Raw genomic sequence first — 16,771 nt, 5'->3', positions numbered from 1 at the left:
AATAATTAAAAGAATTTGACAATTGGCATATTATTGTCCTTGAACTTGTTAAACTTATACAAACATATGAAACATGTTTGTAATTATAATATGTCAAAAGCTCGGTTAAGTAGGCTTGTAAACGAATTGAACCGTTCGGTGGGAGGTTCGTTTACTTAATTAATGTACAGACAGAAACAAAACTGTTTTGTTCATTTAGTTAAGCGAACGGACATGAACCACATGTCGCGTTTCTTCAGTTATGTTGCTTGTTTAAGTTTGGTTGTTTTAAGTATCCATTTAAATTGTTAGGCCCATAACAATTTAGGATTTTAGTCTAGTTTCAATAAATTAAAATACAACCATTACAATTTAGACTAGTTTTATTAATATTTTAGCCCCAAGAATTGAAATTCATGTTTACTTCAAATTGGTGTTTGCTCAGGTATGTTCATTCATATGTGTTCATCTACGCTCAGTTATATTCGTTCGTTTATACTATTAACAAATAAACACGAGCAAGAAAACCCCATTCATTTATCTGTTCATGTTCGCTCGTTTGTTCGGTTAAAATTAAACAAACTGACCAGGCAGAAGAACAGTATGTAGAAAGAAACAGGCTTGATCTTGCAGTGCCAAAAAGGCCTTTAGCCAATATTGTGAAAGGCCTGCATCAAGTAAAATAATAAGTTCAAATGAGAAAATGCTTCTTCATAATAAATTAATAACAATTCAAATGAAAACATATACAAACCGTTTCCCGAGTCCTTGGCGATGTACTATAAGTGCAGGGATCAAATAAACCGAAGATAAACGGGTACTGCTCTTTTGTATGCTTGAAAAAAGAATGAAATCGCATGCCAACTACATGATTGGTTTTCATGTACAATCTGGAAAATTACCATGTCAGTAAAAAAAACTAAATGACTTAAGCTACCAGCAGTCTAGCACTAGTGGGTACTATGCCTAACAGGTCAAATTTAACTTATTTAGTAAATAACTAGTGTGAAATGTGATTACAAAATTATATTATTTCTAAAAGCAAGATTCAAGAACAAGTCAGTTTACGTTCAAAAAATGCAAAAACTACTCCCGAGCCGCGACTCGAACTTTAGAAATAAACCTCCAAAAGAGCCGAGCTTGAGGCCTTGAGCTCACTTAAGTTAAACGAGCTGAACTTGAGTCTAGACTCATCTCGGCTCATTTACGTTCCTATCTAGCCTGACCCCTTTTCACATATACTAAAAACTACCCGTTTTCACCTATTGTTACCAGTTACCTAATCTGACTTACACACATAGTATCTCAAATCTCAACAATAATCTAATTTCTCAGATAAAATGGTCAATGAGATTTTTATGCTTTTATAGATGCACTTGGCTGTACCCATTAGAGGGAAAAAGAAAAGAAAGGAAAAACCATATCAAGCCATTCGGAAGTAAACAGGTCAAAATTACCGTCTCTAATAAAAGGTGGGAGCAATTACCGAACAGGGAACTTTCATTTGAGGGTCGAGTACAACATCTATACCCTTGTTTTTGTAGAAGTTTTGTATTTGTTCAAGATTAGTAAAAGGCATGCCACAAGCGATATCTCTAACGCCTTGAAGGATAACAGGTCTTTTCCACCATGTTTATTCAGAAATGATTTATATGATTGTGGCAAGCTATCTTGCTTCAATATGTATGCACACCTGGAGAAACCCAAATTGTAAGAATCTTAAATCATATGAAAGAATTGAAAATTATTGTAACCAAATTTATAGGTTAAAGTTTGACCATCAAACAAGTATATATAATATATCTAGCTTCATTTTATGCCAATTCCAGCTAGGAACATTCCAGAATATTGTAAATGAAACTATATGCATACTTAAAGTTGTTAACCTATAACATGTTGACTCATCATCTGTCTTTTCAGAAAATTTAAGAGAAATTTTATCATCCGGAATGTTTATGTCTGAATGTTTATATATGAAACAAGATACTAAAATTAACTGACTTTAGAGGCTATCAACTCTAAATTTTAAAGCAGTTGTCACTTCTAGAGTTGCATAATAACTATAATACCCCTGAATCACGCAAAGATATGTTTTGACTGTTCATCTAGAGCTGAATCTTTTAGATATATTCATGAGCATCTTTGTTGATTGTTACTTATACAACTGTGGGTGTGGCATAAGCTGCAATATAATTGGGCATTTTACTTGAGTTGCCTCTAAAATCGTTTAAATAGTTAGGTTATATTAAAGGAAAGTTTTGAATACTTGAATGGCCTATTGTATACATTATCCTAAGTGGCAGGGGTGTTCATGAAAGTAAAAACCGATATAATCGATCCCAAATGACGGTTTGGTTTTACGTTTTCATAGAAACCAAACTCCTGGTTTCATGTTTGCATGTAATCAGAACCAATAAACCAAACCAAATTTACAGGATTTTGATTTTAAGTAATTTATAAGAATTTAATAAATAGTGTTACCCAAATATTTAAGTTCAAATGTATAACAATTAATTAATTATTAATTAACAAAAAGATTTAGACCAAAGCCATTATCTTTGGCAAAAAAAAAATGGCCTAAAAATTTCAAGCCCAAATGATAAAACCGAAACCGAACGATTTTCAAAAACTCAAAACCAAAGATTCAGTGTTTGGTTCGGTTTGAGCCCAAACCAACCCATGCACACCCCTATATTTAGTTAAGAAATACAAAAAATATGCCAAGAAGCAGTTACATACATATTTGTGTAGATGCGAGACACATTAGAAACAAGTCTCCATGGGCCCACGTGAGAGGTTTACAAATGTGTCCAAATCGCTTGCTTTTTATTCCACAACGTGATGCCAGGACAGCAGCACGCATAAGAATATAAACAGCCAAGCTTGTATGTTGTGTGTTGAATCCAGTGAGGAGCATTGACGGTCCGGCGATTGCCCCTGCTATTAAAGCCCTCCATTTTGCTGTTCTGCAGATTGCATATAAAAAGTCTCGTTTACATCGCTGACTAGGATTAACTTGGTGAGGTGTGGCATCTGATTGTGGGACCTAATAACATGGAGATCCACATCAGATGCCACATCTTTCTATTTTGATCCTAGTCAGCAACCTAAAGCAGAGAGAGAGAATTAATATGAGAGAGAGAGAGATGCCTCTGGTGTCCTCCTAGAGCAGCTATTAACTCATCAACTGAAACAAATGTTCCAGCAAAAGTGCCAAGAAAGAGACCATATCTGACTGTTTCTTTCAATGCCAAAATCAAATCGTCACCACCCGAAGCCATCTGCACCTTCCTGAAACAAAACATCAATATGTAAAACTTGTATAAATGACCCATATTCCCTTAGTTAGTTCTAACAAAATAATCAATACACAGATCTTGAATAAACTAAAACTTTGCCTTCAAAGTAAAGATGACAACGACATCATTTACCATATCATGAATCATGGGTTAGTTAGTTAGTTAGTTAGTTAGTTAGTTAGTTAAAGCCCACTGCCTACGTGGCAATGACGTGGCACTTTAGCTAACCAAACCACAATACATAGTTTACCAATGTGTTTTTCTTGCATCAATAGCATCAGAATTTTATTTATTAATGAATACCCTTTTTCATTCTTGTTAGCTCGTGTTTTTATACATTTCAAGAATTCAAAGGTTAATATAAATTAGCATTAGAAGACTGAATTTCCCATGTTAAGTAACACATAAGGAAGCAAACATGAGGCAAGGGTAGGCTAAAAAATTGTAGTACTAGTGTAGGAGTACACTGAGTAAAGCTACTTTAATGTAAAACTTTTAAATATAATTTCCTTTTAGTGATTAAAATCACAAACAATAAGATAAGCTTTTAAAAATAATGTCAATCCAAGCATTCATATGCAAAATAAAAGTAAGTTTCTGTCACCATCACGCTTAATAAATGATAATAGTATCTTTCAACAGAACCTTCATAAGCATTAAAGGCTTTGAAGCTGATGGAGATGTTTGATCAACAAAGCAAACTCCAACTGAACTTTCTACATGAGCATTGAGTTGTAACACCTATTTACCAAATTAGGTTATAATTTACACCTGAATGGCTTTCTATATTAAGTATTTGCTATCAAATTCAATGTATATGTGACAAAATTATTACAAAACTCACATCAAATTTAAACCTAAAATCAGTCCAGTTGAGTTGTAATTCCTAAATTACAAGATTAGGTAATGTAGATAGATTAAAACAGTAAGAATTTCTTCTTACAATTTAAACAATTACCTACTTATGTATGCAGCAACAATTATCAAATTCATTGCATCTGTGATAAATAATTACAAAATTGCATCAAATTTAAACCTAAAATCAGTCCAGCAGAGTTGTAACTTGTAGCTCCTAAATTATAAAATTAGATTAGGTAGATAGATTAAAAAATAAGAACTTCTTCTCATAATTCAAACATTAACCTGCTTCTCAATGCAGCATCAATCATTCATTGTATCTGTGATAAATTATTACTAAACTCGCATCAAATTTTAACCAAAAATCAGTCCAGTTAAGTTGTAACTTGACTCCTAAATTACAAACTTAGGTTAGGTTAGATTATACACTATGAACTTCTTACAGTTCAAACGTTAGCCTACAGTTCACAATGCAGCATCATTTATTCATCGCCTCTGTGATAAATTATTACAAAAATCGCATCAAATTTCAACCTAAAATCAGTCCAGTTGAATTGTAACTTGTAACTCCTAAATTACAAAATTAGGTTATGTAAACAGACTAAAACCGTAACAATTTCTCATTTCTTATTACAATTTAAACATTAACTTACTTCTCAATACAGCATCAGTTATCAGACATATTGTATTTGTGATAAATCATTACAAAATTAGGTTATGTAGATAGATTAAAACAGTAAGGATTACTAATTACAATTTAAACAGTAACATACTTCTCTGTAATAAATCTCTCATCAAATTTAAACCTAAAATCAGTCCAGTTAACAAACCACATCTCAATTAACAATAATCACAAATTAAAGTATTAAACAGATCTAACACTACTTACTTAGCTGACGACAGCAATCGTCTACGCCGTAACCGTGCAAGTATCGCGAACAGCGATAATCCACCTTTAATACCAGCTCCGATTACAAATCCTTTAACGGAAGCCGTGAATATTCTCCACCGCTTATCATACTCGTCAACCGGAAACGAATCGAAGGTGAGTAATGAGTAGGAAGACGAAGATGTGAGAGTGTTCTTCTTTGATTTACGCTCGCATTGTGGACAGGTTTTCCGTACAACGGCGTCGTCGTCGTCGTATTCGCATGAGCAGTTGTTGTCAGGAACAGTGGAGCCGTCGCCAGCCGGCGGCATGGTGAGTTTACGGTGGCGTGTATCTGGAGGTTATTACGTTTTAGTGAAAAACTATGATAAAAGTGGTTATCTGTTTGACTGAAATGAAATGCTCACCCAACATCTATTGTTTATTTATACATTTATTATGGACAGCTATAAACTACATAATATGGATGGGTTGATGGTATCGGGTATTTTGGATACCCAGTTTTTAAGGTTTTTGAGTACGGTACAATTATGGCTGTTCATGAATCGAGTCGAACCGAACGCAGGCTTGGTTTACAAGCAAGCTGAACCGAACGGATTGAATTTAAAGAAACGAGCTATATGTTGATGCTTGAACTTGGTTGGTTTGAAACCGAACGGCTTGGTTCGGCTTGATTTCGTACAAAGTTTTTAGTTTTAAATTTTTAAACCTTCAAAATATCATTAATTCAAGACTTTCAACTCTAAACCGTATAAACTTTCAACTTTAAAATGTCAAAAACTCATAGTTAAAAACAAAACATATATAAAACGAGCGATTAGGTCTAAATTTTAACTTTCAAGTCAACATAAAAGAGAGAAATTTAAAAACTTAAAAAAATATTATATATATACACACACACATACATACATACATATATACATACATAAAATTTATATATAAAACTATAATTAAAAAATAATTCAAGCAAAACTTACCGAACCAAACAGAGCGAGGATTTGCTCGTGCTTGGCTTGTTTTTAAACCGAACCGAGTCGAACGGTTCACTTCCAAACCAAGCCGAAATCAAACGAGTATTTTTCAAGCAATTTTCGAGCGAGCGATGAACGAGCAGCGAGCAGTTTGGACAGCCCTAGGTACAGTAGCGATATTTTATATATTTTTTGTCTTTGCATACTGCACCGAACGCTTGGTTCTGCTACCCATTTTTTCTTTTTTCGGGGATGGTAGCTCGTTAGATAGATATGAATAAATTATAAACTTTTTTAGTTTGTATGTATAAAAATTACAAAATTTAACATATAAATAAAATAAATTGGCATGACGAGTCACAAATCGAGCTCGATTCAACATAAACGAGCTCTAACTTGCTTTATAATCATAGTCGCGTTTTAGCTCGGAGTCAACATAAACAAGCAACATAGTCGTCTTAGGTTTAATCATCATGCCATTGTTGTTTTCAAGTCAGAAAATAGATCACGTGTTTATAGATTTTATATTATAGATTCTTTTTATTATGATCCTTGTGATTAAGATATTTAGCAATATACATGTTCTAAATCTATAGTATTATGCTATTTTGACCTATAAATGAACAGATAAATAGGTTGTGAATTAGAAAGGAAATTTCGTAATGGGACCAACAAAGAGTTTAAGATGAAGTTGGATTCTGAATATAAACATGTTGTTAACAAGTTTCGTTTTGTCATGATATGTCTTCCCTATATACGGTTGATTTAACAACATGTTTCTTAATCAAACTAGAAGCATATGCTGTCCAAATTGCTAGAGTTCTGGACCACACATTATTCTACGATCTACAAAAATTAAATTTGTTATTATTCTTATAATATATATATTAATAGACTAGAAATTCATATATTATACGGGTTATATAAAATAAATTTAAGATAAATATTAAATAATTAGTAATAAAGATTTATGAAAAACAAACTTATTTACTAGGTTTAGACGAGATAAACATGAAAGTAAATGACGGTAACAAAGATTCTGAAATTAAGAAAGATAAAAACTTTAACGGGAGAAAGAGAAGCAGGAAAACAAGATGACGACACCTACTGTGATCAAATAAGAAAGTGGTTGGGTACCGGTCATCGTTGCACGGCCCTATCTGAGCTAGTATGGAAATTAGGGTGTAAGACTAAGTGTAGTGGAGGGGCTACAGAATGTGGTGACGCCCAATCAACAAATAATAGGTTTTTGTTTTTGGGGTGTAATTAATGTGTTGTGTTCTTATATATATATATATATATATATATATATATATATATATATATATATATATATATATATATATATATATATACAGGAGAGAGTTATTTTGAGAACCATGGTGAGTTTTAAGAACTTTAAGAACTCAATTTTGAACCACACATTTAATTAAATGATATGAAATATGTGGCTGAGATTAAATTTAATTAAAAAATAAAGCAGGAGAGAGAATAAATATTTTTGATAATTACACAAGTTTAAACGTTAGTTACACATGTGTAAAAAGTCGATTCAGTGTATAAAAAAACATCGTAATTTTATGTTCATCACTTACACTTAAGTATTACACATAGGTAAAAAAAATTCGAAATTCTTTTTTTGTTACGTTGAGTTCTTTAGAGTTCTTAAAACTCAAAGTGGTTCTCAAAAGAAATCAATCCTATATGTATACATACATATACATATATATATACACACACCACACACAAAGGAATATAATAATAATATTATTCAGCACATGTGCAGGCGAGAGATACTCATCGCTCCCCCCTTCTCGCTCCAACAAAGGCCCCGGGGCGGTGTTAGCGCCCCTTATCGCTCCCGTCGCCTCATATCTGTCGCCCCGTACGCTTTGCCTAACAGTTTGTGTTTTACAATACATAGTATATCCGTGTTATTTCAAAGGCTATAACAGTTTAAAAACATGAAATCATCGAGTGAAAGCTTATGTGTTGGTGACTTGGTGCGATGTGCATTACAATAAACAAACAATGGTCAATGGACATCTTGGTCGTCAGTTTTTCTATTAATAGCTTAACCTCTTATTCGTAATCCTTGTGAAACATGTCTTGAATAATTTCATTTTAAATTATTAATCAAGCTAATACTCTTAATTCTATTTATAGGTTTGATTTTTATTCAAAGAATTAAAATTTAGCAATTATAGTAATCTGTACGAGTATAAAAGCAAATTGGAAAAAAATAAAATGAACACGAAACCGAAACAACGATGTCGACGATTTGCGTTCCAGAAGATGTTCCTCCCGTCTCCGACGACGTCGAACAGCTCCGTAAAGCATTTGAAGGTTTATATCCATTTCATGCATAATCTTATAATTAAATTCGTTATTAGATTATCAACGCAATGCCTTCAATACGATGCATGAATCTTAAATAATCTCATACGTTGATGATTATAACTAGAAAGTTTAATATTCTGATCGATCTGTAATCCGCCTACGTTGATGATTATTGTCGAAGCACGAGATGAATCTGACCTGATCCATGACGATGTTTCCACGGATTTCGAGATGAACGAACCACGTCTTGATCTTCTTCTCCGGCTGGTTGGGATCTGCAATGACTTTTTGGGGGTGTGGAGGTGACCGCTAAGAAATCTCCAGGATCTCTTGTTCACAGACACAAAAATATGGTGGTGGCTCTTATTGAGAATGACCAACCCCTAATAAGGAGGTGGAGACCTCCTTATATAGGGAGCCTCATGGCCACCATCATGGTACCCTAATGGGCCTAGCCCAGTTAGGGTTACCTCCACAAAACCCCCTCAGCCCAATAACATTGTATTAGTCCATATAATAAAATAAGCCAAACATAATAAATTTAGGGTCGTAAAACCGGGTTTAGTACCATACCCCTACAATTATATATGTAACGTGTTGTCATGATTTCAAATTCAGTTTATCCAATATACGTTACAATGTTCATGTAACTTATGTTTTCAAAGGTTGTATATTGGATATGATCATATGAATATTATGAATAGATGAAGGTTTTGAATCAGATGGCATTGTAATTTTCTGATGAGTTTTTAAAATTTGGTTATGTTAAAGGATGGGGAACAAATGAAGGTTTGATCATTGAGATTTTGGCTCATAGAACCGCTCAACAACGTAAGCTTATTCGACGAACATACGCGCAGACTTACAATGAAGATCTTCTTAAAGCACTTGACAAAGAACTTACAAGAGATTTTGAGGTAAACATTAAATTTTGTTTGCAATAGGTTGTATTCAATCATTTAATGGGTGTTTGGGATTGCTTAGAATTATATAAAGTGCTTATGAGAAATGAGATTAGAAACAATATAAAAAAACGTACCCAGTAAAATCTCACTCATAGCATTCTCTTGGTAAGTAGGCATGTAAACGAAAAAATTGAATAGAATCAAACGAGGCTTCGTTCATGTTCAGTTATTTAACTTTTATAGTTCATGAAAGCACAACTGGACGAATTTTTGTGTTTGTGTTCGTTCGTTAAGGATGAATTTATTCGTGTTCGTCGGTGGATGTTATGAATGAACATTAACAAAAACGAACATAAACGAATGAACATAAATGGAAGAACACGTTACCGAACGTTCACGAACACGAGCTATGTACATTTTATTAATCGAACAAAATTTCTTGTTTTTCATTTATTACAAACGAAAGTAAACGGACATTTGGCTGAACGGTTCACGTAGAGTTCAATTCGTTTAATCCTTGGAAAAAGGATCAACTTGATGGGTCAAAACGGGTTTTAAGCAAAATACCGTTTTGGAAAAAGGATCAACTTGGGGTCAAAACGGGTTTGGTCAAAATGAAACCGGTTTAAATTGAGTAGTTATGTGAAAACTAGTTATACTTTTTATAACTTGTTAATATGTTGTTTTGGATTATTATTTTTTTTAGAGAATTGTTTTACTTTGGACATATGATCCGGCCGAACGCGACGCATTTTTGGCTAATGAACTGGTGAAAAAAGGGGCTAAAAGCCATCGAGTTATCGTTGAAATAGCTTGTACAAGGTCTTCAAATGATTTGCTTCTTGCAAGGAAAGAATATCATGCTCGTTTTCAGAAATCACTTGAAGAAGATGTTGCATCTCACACAACCGGTGACTTCCAAAAGGTACAAACTTTTGTGTATATACATTTATAAGTTTATATATTTGCATATAATAACTCAACTCACCAAATTCACTTGTCATTTTGTGAATGTGACTGTTGTAGCTGTTATGGCCGTTGGTGACAAGCTACAGATATGAAGGGGAAGAAGTGAACATGACACTCTCAAAGTCGGAAGCCAAGTTACTTCATGATAAAATTACAGAAAAATGTTACAACGATGATGATTTTATTAGAATTCTCACCACAAGAAGCAAAGCACAGATCAACGCGACATTAAATCATTACAAAAACGAGTTTGGACAAGATATTAATAAGGTATGACAATTTAGTGCTGAGTAGGAAAAAAGTACCTAAATCTAAACCATAATAACCGAACCAGCTAATAAAGTGAGATTTGGTTATGAAATTTTTTATAACCCAAATTTATTATTGTGGGCCGATTTTATTTTCAACCCAAAAATTCAGGCCATAATGGTAAAATTGTAAAAAACTGAAACCGAACCAAACTCAAACCAAAAAACGAAAAATCTGAAACCGAATGGTATTCAGAAACTCAAAATCAAAGTTTTGGTTCAGTTTGAGCTCAAAACCAACCCATGCACCCCCGCTAGACTTTCCTGCCACAACCTCTTGAAGGTCACTTACCTAGCGCAAGCTGCAATTCACCTAATTTCGTTGGTTAGCAACATTTTGCAGAGCCCGTTTGTTTTCCGATAACGGGTTCTCATGGTTATTAAAAAAAACAGAAACTTTGGCACCATCTTTTTACGTAAATAGGCTAATCTAATAAAACTGCATTTAGTTATAGGATCTGAAAGCCGATCCAAATGACGAATTCTTAAAAATTTTACGAGCCACAATAAAGTCATTAACGGACCCTGCAAAGTACTTTGAGAAAATACTAAGGCTAGCAATCAATAAACAAGGGACCGATGAGGATGCACTGACACGGGTTGTTACTACACGAGCTGAATTTGACATGAAAATGATCAAAGAAGAATATAAGAAAAGGAGTAGTGTCTCTTTGAATGAAGCCATTGCTAAGGATACTCGAGGAGACTATGAGGACATGCTTCTTGCTCTTGCAGGTTCTAACGATGCTTAAATTCGAGCTTGAGCTTATTTAGAATCGTTTTCAATCGAACCAAAAGTACTTTGTTTATTTAGAATCGTTTTCAATCGAACCAAAATGTTTTGTTTATTCGAGTTTATGCAAATGAAAGTGTTTTTGTGTCACGTGGAAACTCGAAAAAAGGGATACAATTTCAGTGTTTTCTGTTTTGTTCTTCCATGTAACGTGGAAACTCGAAAAGAGGGATACAATTTCAGTGTTTTCGGTTTTGTTCTTCCATGTAACGTGGAAACTCGAAAAGAGGGATACAATTTCAGTGTTTTCGGCTTTGTTCTTCCATGTAACCTGACCAATCTGTTTTCTCTTTCAAATGTAAATTAGTCTAGCAATTTGTTTATAAGTAAATAAAACAAATGGATTCAACCAAAAAAAAAACAGTCAAGTTCAATCACTCCATTAGAGAACAAAACATTTGAAATTATGAACAAAACGACCAACAATTAGTGAAAACTCCACACCATCCATCCAACAAATAAATACTAAAAATGTCTAAAAAAACAATTACACCAACGCGATACTGCTCTCACCACCAGGGGGCTTGCGGGCCCCACGTAAGGAGTCCCGACCCTCGGCTTTCCCGTCAGCAAAAATGTTACTTCCACTCATTTCCCGAAGCTTTGCGGAACTCAACGGTTTTTCTACAGATTGTGGGGCTTCATCTCCTTTGAAAATATTATTTCCCGACAACTCCGTTAGTTTCTGGTTCGGAATCTTTTTTGCTGTCTTGATCACCGATTCTTCCTGACCAACACGACAAGCAAATCATTATGCATGGTCCTTAAAATAGATGGTCGTAAGTTTTTCCAGTTAAGTGCATGTGAGACTAAAATACTCTTACGGACATAATAAGTGTTCACGTGAAATGACTAAACTACCCTTTACTACTAAAATTTGTATTATAATACAGGCTACCGTGATGGAAGTATATACTTACATTATGTGCAGGTTCACCGATGGTTATAGATTCTCTTAAAGCCAATGCACGCTCTGCCAATGGGCGCGGTCGGATTTCAGGCGGCGGTGCAAATATATTATGTCCGCTAAGTTCCTTGTTCTTTGCATCAGATATCTGTTTCTTCAACCTCGCTTCGGATTCACTGTCCAATGTGCCACTTAGCTCCCGTTGCTTAGCTTCAGAGATTGGTTTTTTAGGAGACACGGTTCCTTCATCACCGAATGATATGTGACTAATCCCAGTAACCACTTGCTGATTAAAAACGTAACAATTATTAGAGAAAAAAATTAAGTAAAGCGTCTCCTTTCATTATTAAAGTGATCAAAATTTAACCTTCAAGGGGGTTGCAGCATCAGTCTCTCCTAAACCATTCTCTCCACCAGCTGCAAATATGCCACTTCCAGTTATCTCCTTTAATTTGTACCCTGAAACAGGTTTCCTGAATAATATTGCACAAAGTTATATTAATATCAAACCAACACTTCAAAAACCAACATACACATGTAAAAAAATGAAGTAAAAAACTGACATAAGAGTATAAATAGTTAAACCAAGAAGTTTACCAATAATAATAAGTGCAAACATTTTACCAATAATAATAATAGTTAAACCAAAAAGTTTACCAAAAACATTTTATTAGTTTTTTTTTTTTGTTGTTGTTGAACCTTAACAATACTCATGATGTTAGGTTCAGTTCACAAAAAAACAATAAACACAAGGTCAGTTTGTTGCATGTAAAGTGACCAAACACGAGAAAGCGTGTCTTGACAACCAACTCGTGTTTATACCATTTGCATTTAATAATGTTGGTTTCTTTACGCCTAAAGTTGTGAAGCTACTTAATTACTTATTCGAGTCCAGCATGACATGAATGACAATGTTACGTAGGGATGAGCTCGGGATGGTACCAGTACCGATCCCGAAATTCAAAACTATCTGGTACCGGTACCAAAATGTCCAGTTCGGTACCAGTATTTCGTGCAAAATTCAGGAAATACCGGTACCGAAAACTCAAAACTTGGTACCGACAGTACAGGTACCGGTACTGAAAACGTTCATCCCTAATATTGTTATGTCTCCAAGATCTATATGTATATATTTTATAAGCGAATTAATTTTGCTATCCAAAAAGGGCTAGCGTCGAGCTTGCTAACCTAAAAAAAAACTTGTTTTAAAATTCAAAACCTACAAAAAAAAAATGTTTTATAATTCAAAATCTCAAAATTAAAAAGACTTAAAATTTTAACTGATTTTTAGGAAACAAGTTTTGTACCAATCTGACTCTTTAGATCCAACATTATCTGTTTATCAATTTGATTCAGAGATCACAATGCAATGAATTTACTAATATTATTACTAAGAAACACAAATTAATAAACAATAATAATACATAAATTCAACAGATCTTAAACCTTTTATTCAAACTCTCAACTTCTTCATCAGTAACCTGACCTCCAAACACCACCTTGCTGATTCCATCCGACGGCTGCAATTCAACCCATTTCATCAATCAATCAATCAATAAATAAAACCCAGTTACCAAAAACCCATCTAAATAATTTAACTTTAGTACCTGGTGAGAACGAGCTGACGATCGAACGGTGACGGGTGAATCGGCGTGAGCATTTTCCGGCCACGTCAGCAGATCTGCGGTGGAAGTGTGAGGCTTTCTCGCCGGTGTTTTGCTCGCCATCTTTCCGGTTTCGAGAAGGTTCAAGATCTAAATATTATTCAAAACGACACCGTTACGTCTGGTAGTAGATAGTAGATAATGACTCACCTGCCCTGTGTTTTCAAAATGTTGTTCCGGTGAATGAAATCCGACTATAGATATATAGTTACAATTAGTTACGTTTTTGTCCTTTGGTTGAACATGAATACGACTCGTTTAACTACTCATTTTATATTTCATAGAAACATCCAAACGATCGTAAATTGTTTGTACTTTGTAGAATTGTAGGTTTGATTTGTCCCACATTTTGGTTAGAATTCGTAAAATACTGAAACTGTTTTTCAAACGACCAGAAAATAAAGTCAAACTACCCGGGGTAACTCAATAGCAAAAGGCGACCTCATACGTCCGTGATCACAGACAGTGCTGGGTAGCCCAAGCTGGTACCGGGGAGATTCTGTTGACCAGAAGCTCACTACGGTAAAACCTAACGATGATCGGATTCGAACTTGAGACCTTGCAGTCTCCAGAAAAAAAAATCTTTATTTTTTTTCTCCAATGTCAGTTGAGTTAAAACTCATTGGCCATAAAATCTTGAAATGGGTTTGTGTTTTTTTATTTTCAAACTATGATTTTTTTATAAATAACCAAATCCCTAGAAACACAACAAAAACACTCGAACATTGCCTCCATAATTCGGAGGGCGGCCCTAAACACAAAGAGATAAAATACATGAAAACAAAATTACACCAATTCAGTTAATCTATCAACCTATACTTTGATTTCTATTGAACCAAAGAAAGCCAACGACCTTATATCTCCTTTAATCTCTTCTATTTTAATCTCTTTGAATTCAAACACCTTTTCATTTCTCGCTTTCCAAATCCCTCGACAATATATAATGATAATACCATGCAGAGCCTCTTTCTATGGTGTCTTTTAAGCTTAATGAGAAATTTAGCACACATTAAAAGAATATATATTAAATTTTTAGAAAATAAATCAACTTATAAAATGGGAATGCTAGAGACGCATAAAGTATCTAAATCAACCTATCAATTTCATTTATGTTTAAAATAACTTTTATTTTTATTATTTGAATCATCACGTGTATCATACTATTTTTAAAGATAGTTGAATAAATAAAACCAATCGGTTATTATAAATGTTGACCGGTTAAGGCGATGAATCGTGGAGGCTACCAATCCAATTTATAAAAACATTATCGTGACCAAACACGATAAAATAATGCATTGTTCATTTTCTAGGGGCAAGATGGGTAATTTAGGAAATATGTATACCTCGGTGACACAATCTATTGGTGGTGGAGTGGAGTACTAAATTTTGAAATTTTGTTCCGCCTTTTTGAGGAGCATGTGCATCTTCATGAACTGGCACGTGCCCAGTGCCAGATTTGGGTCCCTATACTTTTAATGTTTTCTTATACAGCCCTTATATTCTTTCCATACTAACAAATTGTGCCTCTTCTTTTTTTAATAACAATTTAAATTCGTTTCACAATGTTTTAAATTCACTATCCAAGGGGTTCCTCTCACATTCATTAAAACAATCAAATAAATTCTTGTACATTTTTCACAAAACGCTTGTTCTTCCTGCCTCTCTAATCCACATCATATCTCCGCTCTTCTTAAAATCAACCAAAATCGCCCTGTTGTGTATGCTTTGATTACAGTTTTTGTTTCACCATATAAATGGAAAACACACGTACAATAGTAAAACTGAATTCGATCACATAAGTACTATTTGTGTACTAAACCGTGAGCAAATAAGTTTTTTATTACATTCTTAGCAATTTATTGAAATTTAATGAAAATCATAAAATATGTCAATTAACAATCTACATTTTACAAAAGATTTCAGGTTTACAATTATCAAATATATGATGAATTTTCACGTATAAACTTTATGTTCACGAATTGTCATAAGTTTATTGGAATTGAGTCATTGAGATGTACTAACCTTGCCTCTCTAATCTAAAAATCTGCTGATGATTGAAAAGATCAAATATGCTACTTGACAAAAGTTTCAATAAGCTCGATAAAAACTTACACAAATACTTAAATTGTTCTAAAATAAAAGACAAAAATAGGTCATAAAATGTACTCTCAAATGAAATACATCCATTCATAAAAATAAAGTTAGGTGTGTGAAGCTTATCTACCTAATTTTATGACCAAAAATATAAATTTGTTTTGACACAAATATATATAAAAATAAACATATTTATTAGAGAGTTGTGTGTAGACGTAAGAGAGTAGGAAAGTTTAGAAGGCAATTTAAGATAAAGAACAGGTGGATGTCTAATTGTGTAAACTTAAGCTTGTAATATTAAAAATTAACTTATACAGTACCTAACTGAAGAGGTAGGTCCCAACAGAGCCCAGTTAGACCCGCAAGACTCACATTCAACAGGGACGTCTGCGCAAAGGCTAAACTCGCAACTCACCTTGAAGAGATGTCTGCGCAGAAACCAACTAGATCCGCAGGACCCACCATGCTTAGAGACGTGACGTCCTTACGCGCAGTACGCAAGCTGTTCCCGCAGGAAAAGCCTCCTAATGGTCGACGTACTCCGCCTGTTCCCGCAGTAACGGATACTAGTCATCAGGGAAGGCTACCCGCGCAGCAAGGCTACACGCACAAGGCACTTAACTCTTAAATAATTCAGTAATGTCACCTGAAGAAGGAGTGAGCAAGCCCCGAACACTCCCGCCCAAAGCCGGGAATACTCCCGCCCAAATGAGCCAGTCCGTACGCTACTGGAGGACCTTTTGTACTGTACCGGACGAGGTATGGACAAAAGGTCTGACCAAAGCAGCGACAGCT

General features: G+C 34.3%; 3 protein-coding genes and 1 long non-coding RNA gene across 4 annotated transcripts; 1 reads left to right on the top strand and 3 right to left on the bottom strand.

Annotated features, from left to right (window-relative positions):
* Nucleotides 1-24: 24 nt before the first annotated feature.
* Nucleotides 25-1,670, bottom strand: LOC143575776 (uncharacterized). Its single transcript, XR_013142825.1, has 3 exons — nucleotides 1,466-1,670; nucleotides 734-869; nucleotides 25-647 (listed from the first exon to the last, which is right to left on the bottom strand). It is a non-coding gene; the product is annotated as an uncharacterized LOC143575776 (long non-coding RNA).
* An 804-nt stretch (nucleotides 1,671-2,474) lies between these two features.
* Nucleotides 2,475-5,365, bottom strand: LOC143575775 (uncharacterized). Its single transcript, XM_077060064.1, has 3 exons — nucleotides 5,026-5,365; nucleotides 3,130-3,270; nucleotides 2,475-2,945 (listed from the first exon to the last, which is right to left on the bottom strand). Exons 1-3 carry the CDS (start codon nucleotides 5,334-5,336, stop codon nucleotides 2,711-2,713), a joined length of 687 nt encoding a protein of 228 aa, XP_076916179.1. The 5' UTR covers nucleotides 5,337-5,365; the 3' UTR covers nucleotides 2,475-2,710.
* Nucleotides 5,366-8,266: 2,901 nt separating this feature from the next.
* On the top strand, nucleotides 8,267-11,309 carry LOC143575767 (annexin Gh1-like). The gene is made up of 5 exons (XM_077060056.1): nucleotides 8,267-8,342; nucleotides 9,072-9,253; nucleotides 9,948-10,166; nucleotides 10,268-10,480; nucleotides 10,974-11,309. Exons 1-5 carry the CDS (start codon nucleotides 8,267-8,269, stop codon nucleotides 11,268-11,270), a joined length of 987 nt encoding a protein of 328 aa, XP_076916171.1. The 3' UTR covers nucleotides 11,271-11,309.
* A 349-nt stretch (nucleotides 11,310-11,658) lies between these two features.
* LOC143575774 (uncharacterized) lies at nucleotides 11,659-14,029 on the bottom strand. Its single transcript, XM_077060063.1, has 5 exons — nucleotides 13,826-14,029; nucleotides 13,665-13,738; nucleotides 12,586-12,691; nucleotides 12,232-12,504; nucleotides 11,659-12,038 (listed from the first exon to the last, which is right to left on the bottom strand). Exons 1-5 carry the CDS (start codon nucleotides 13,943-13,945, stop codon nucleotides 11,799-11,801), a joined length of 813 nt encoding a protein of 270 aa, XP_076916178.1. The 5' UTR covers nucleotides 13,946-14,029; the 3' UTR covers nucleotides 11,659-11,798.
* Nucleotides 14,030-16,771: the final 2,742 nt, after the last annotated feature.

The sequence above is a fragment of the Bidens hawaiensis genome, unplaced genomic scaffold, assembly GCF_021521415.1.
Source record: "Bidens hawaiensis isolate Kalapana, Puna unplaced genomic scaffold, B.hawaiensis_p1.1 tig00027697_1, whole genome shotgun sequence".
Taxonomy (NCBI): domain Eukaryota; kingdom Viridiplantae; phylum Streptophyta; class Magnoliopsida; order Asterales; family Asteraceae; genus Bidens; species Bidens hawaiensis.
The sequence above is the reverse complement of the archived record's forward strand: the minus strand, read 5'-3'. Positions and strand labels throughout refer to the sequence as shown.

Coding starts and splice junctions, on each gene's coding strand:
- LOC143575775 (XM_077060064.1), bottom strand. CDS start 5,336: ATGCCGCCGGCTGGCGACGGCTCCACTGTTCCTGACAACAACTGCTCA. Junction 3,271..5,025: donor CGATTGCTGTCGTCAGCTAA/GTAAGTAGTGTT, acceptor GTTTTGTTTCAG/GAAGGTGCAGATGGCTTCGG. Junction 2,946..3,129: donor GCTCTAGGAGGACACCAGAG/GCATCTCTCTCT, acceptor TGCAATCTGCAG/AACAGCAAAATGGAGGGCTT.
- LOC143575767 (XM_077060056.1), top strand. CDS start 8,267: ATGTCGACGATTTGCGTTCCAGAAGATGTTCCTCCCGTCTCCGACGAC. Junction 8,343..9,071: donor GCTCCGTAAAGCATTTGAAG/GTTTATATCCAT, acceptor TGGCATTGTAAT/TTTCTGATGAGTTTTTAAAA. Junction 10,481..10,973: donor TTGGACAAGATATTAATAAG/GTATGACAATTT, acceptor ATTTAGTTATAG/GATCTGAAAGCCGATCCAAA.
- LOC143575774 (XM_077060063.1), bottom strand. CDS start 13,945: ATGGCGAGCAAAACACCGGCGAGAAAGCCTCACACTTCCACCGCAGAT. Junction 13,739..13,825: donor CGTCAGCTCGTTCTCACCAG/GTACTAAAGTTA, acceptor GTTGAATTGCAG/CCGTCGGATGGAATCAGCAA. Junction 12,505..12,585: donor ATGCTGCAACCCCCTTGAAG/GTTAAATTTTGA, acceptor GTTTTTAATCAG/CAAGTGGTTACTGGGATTAG.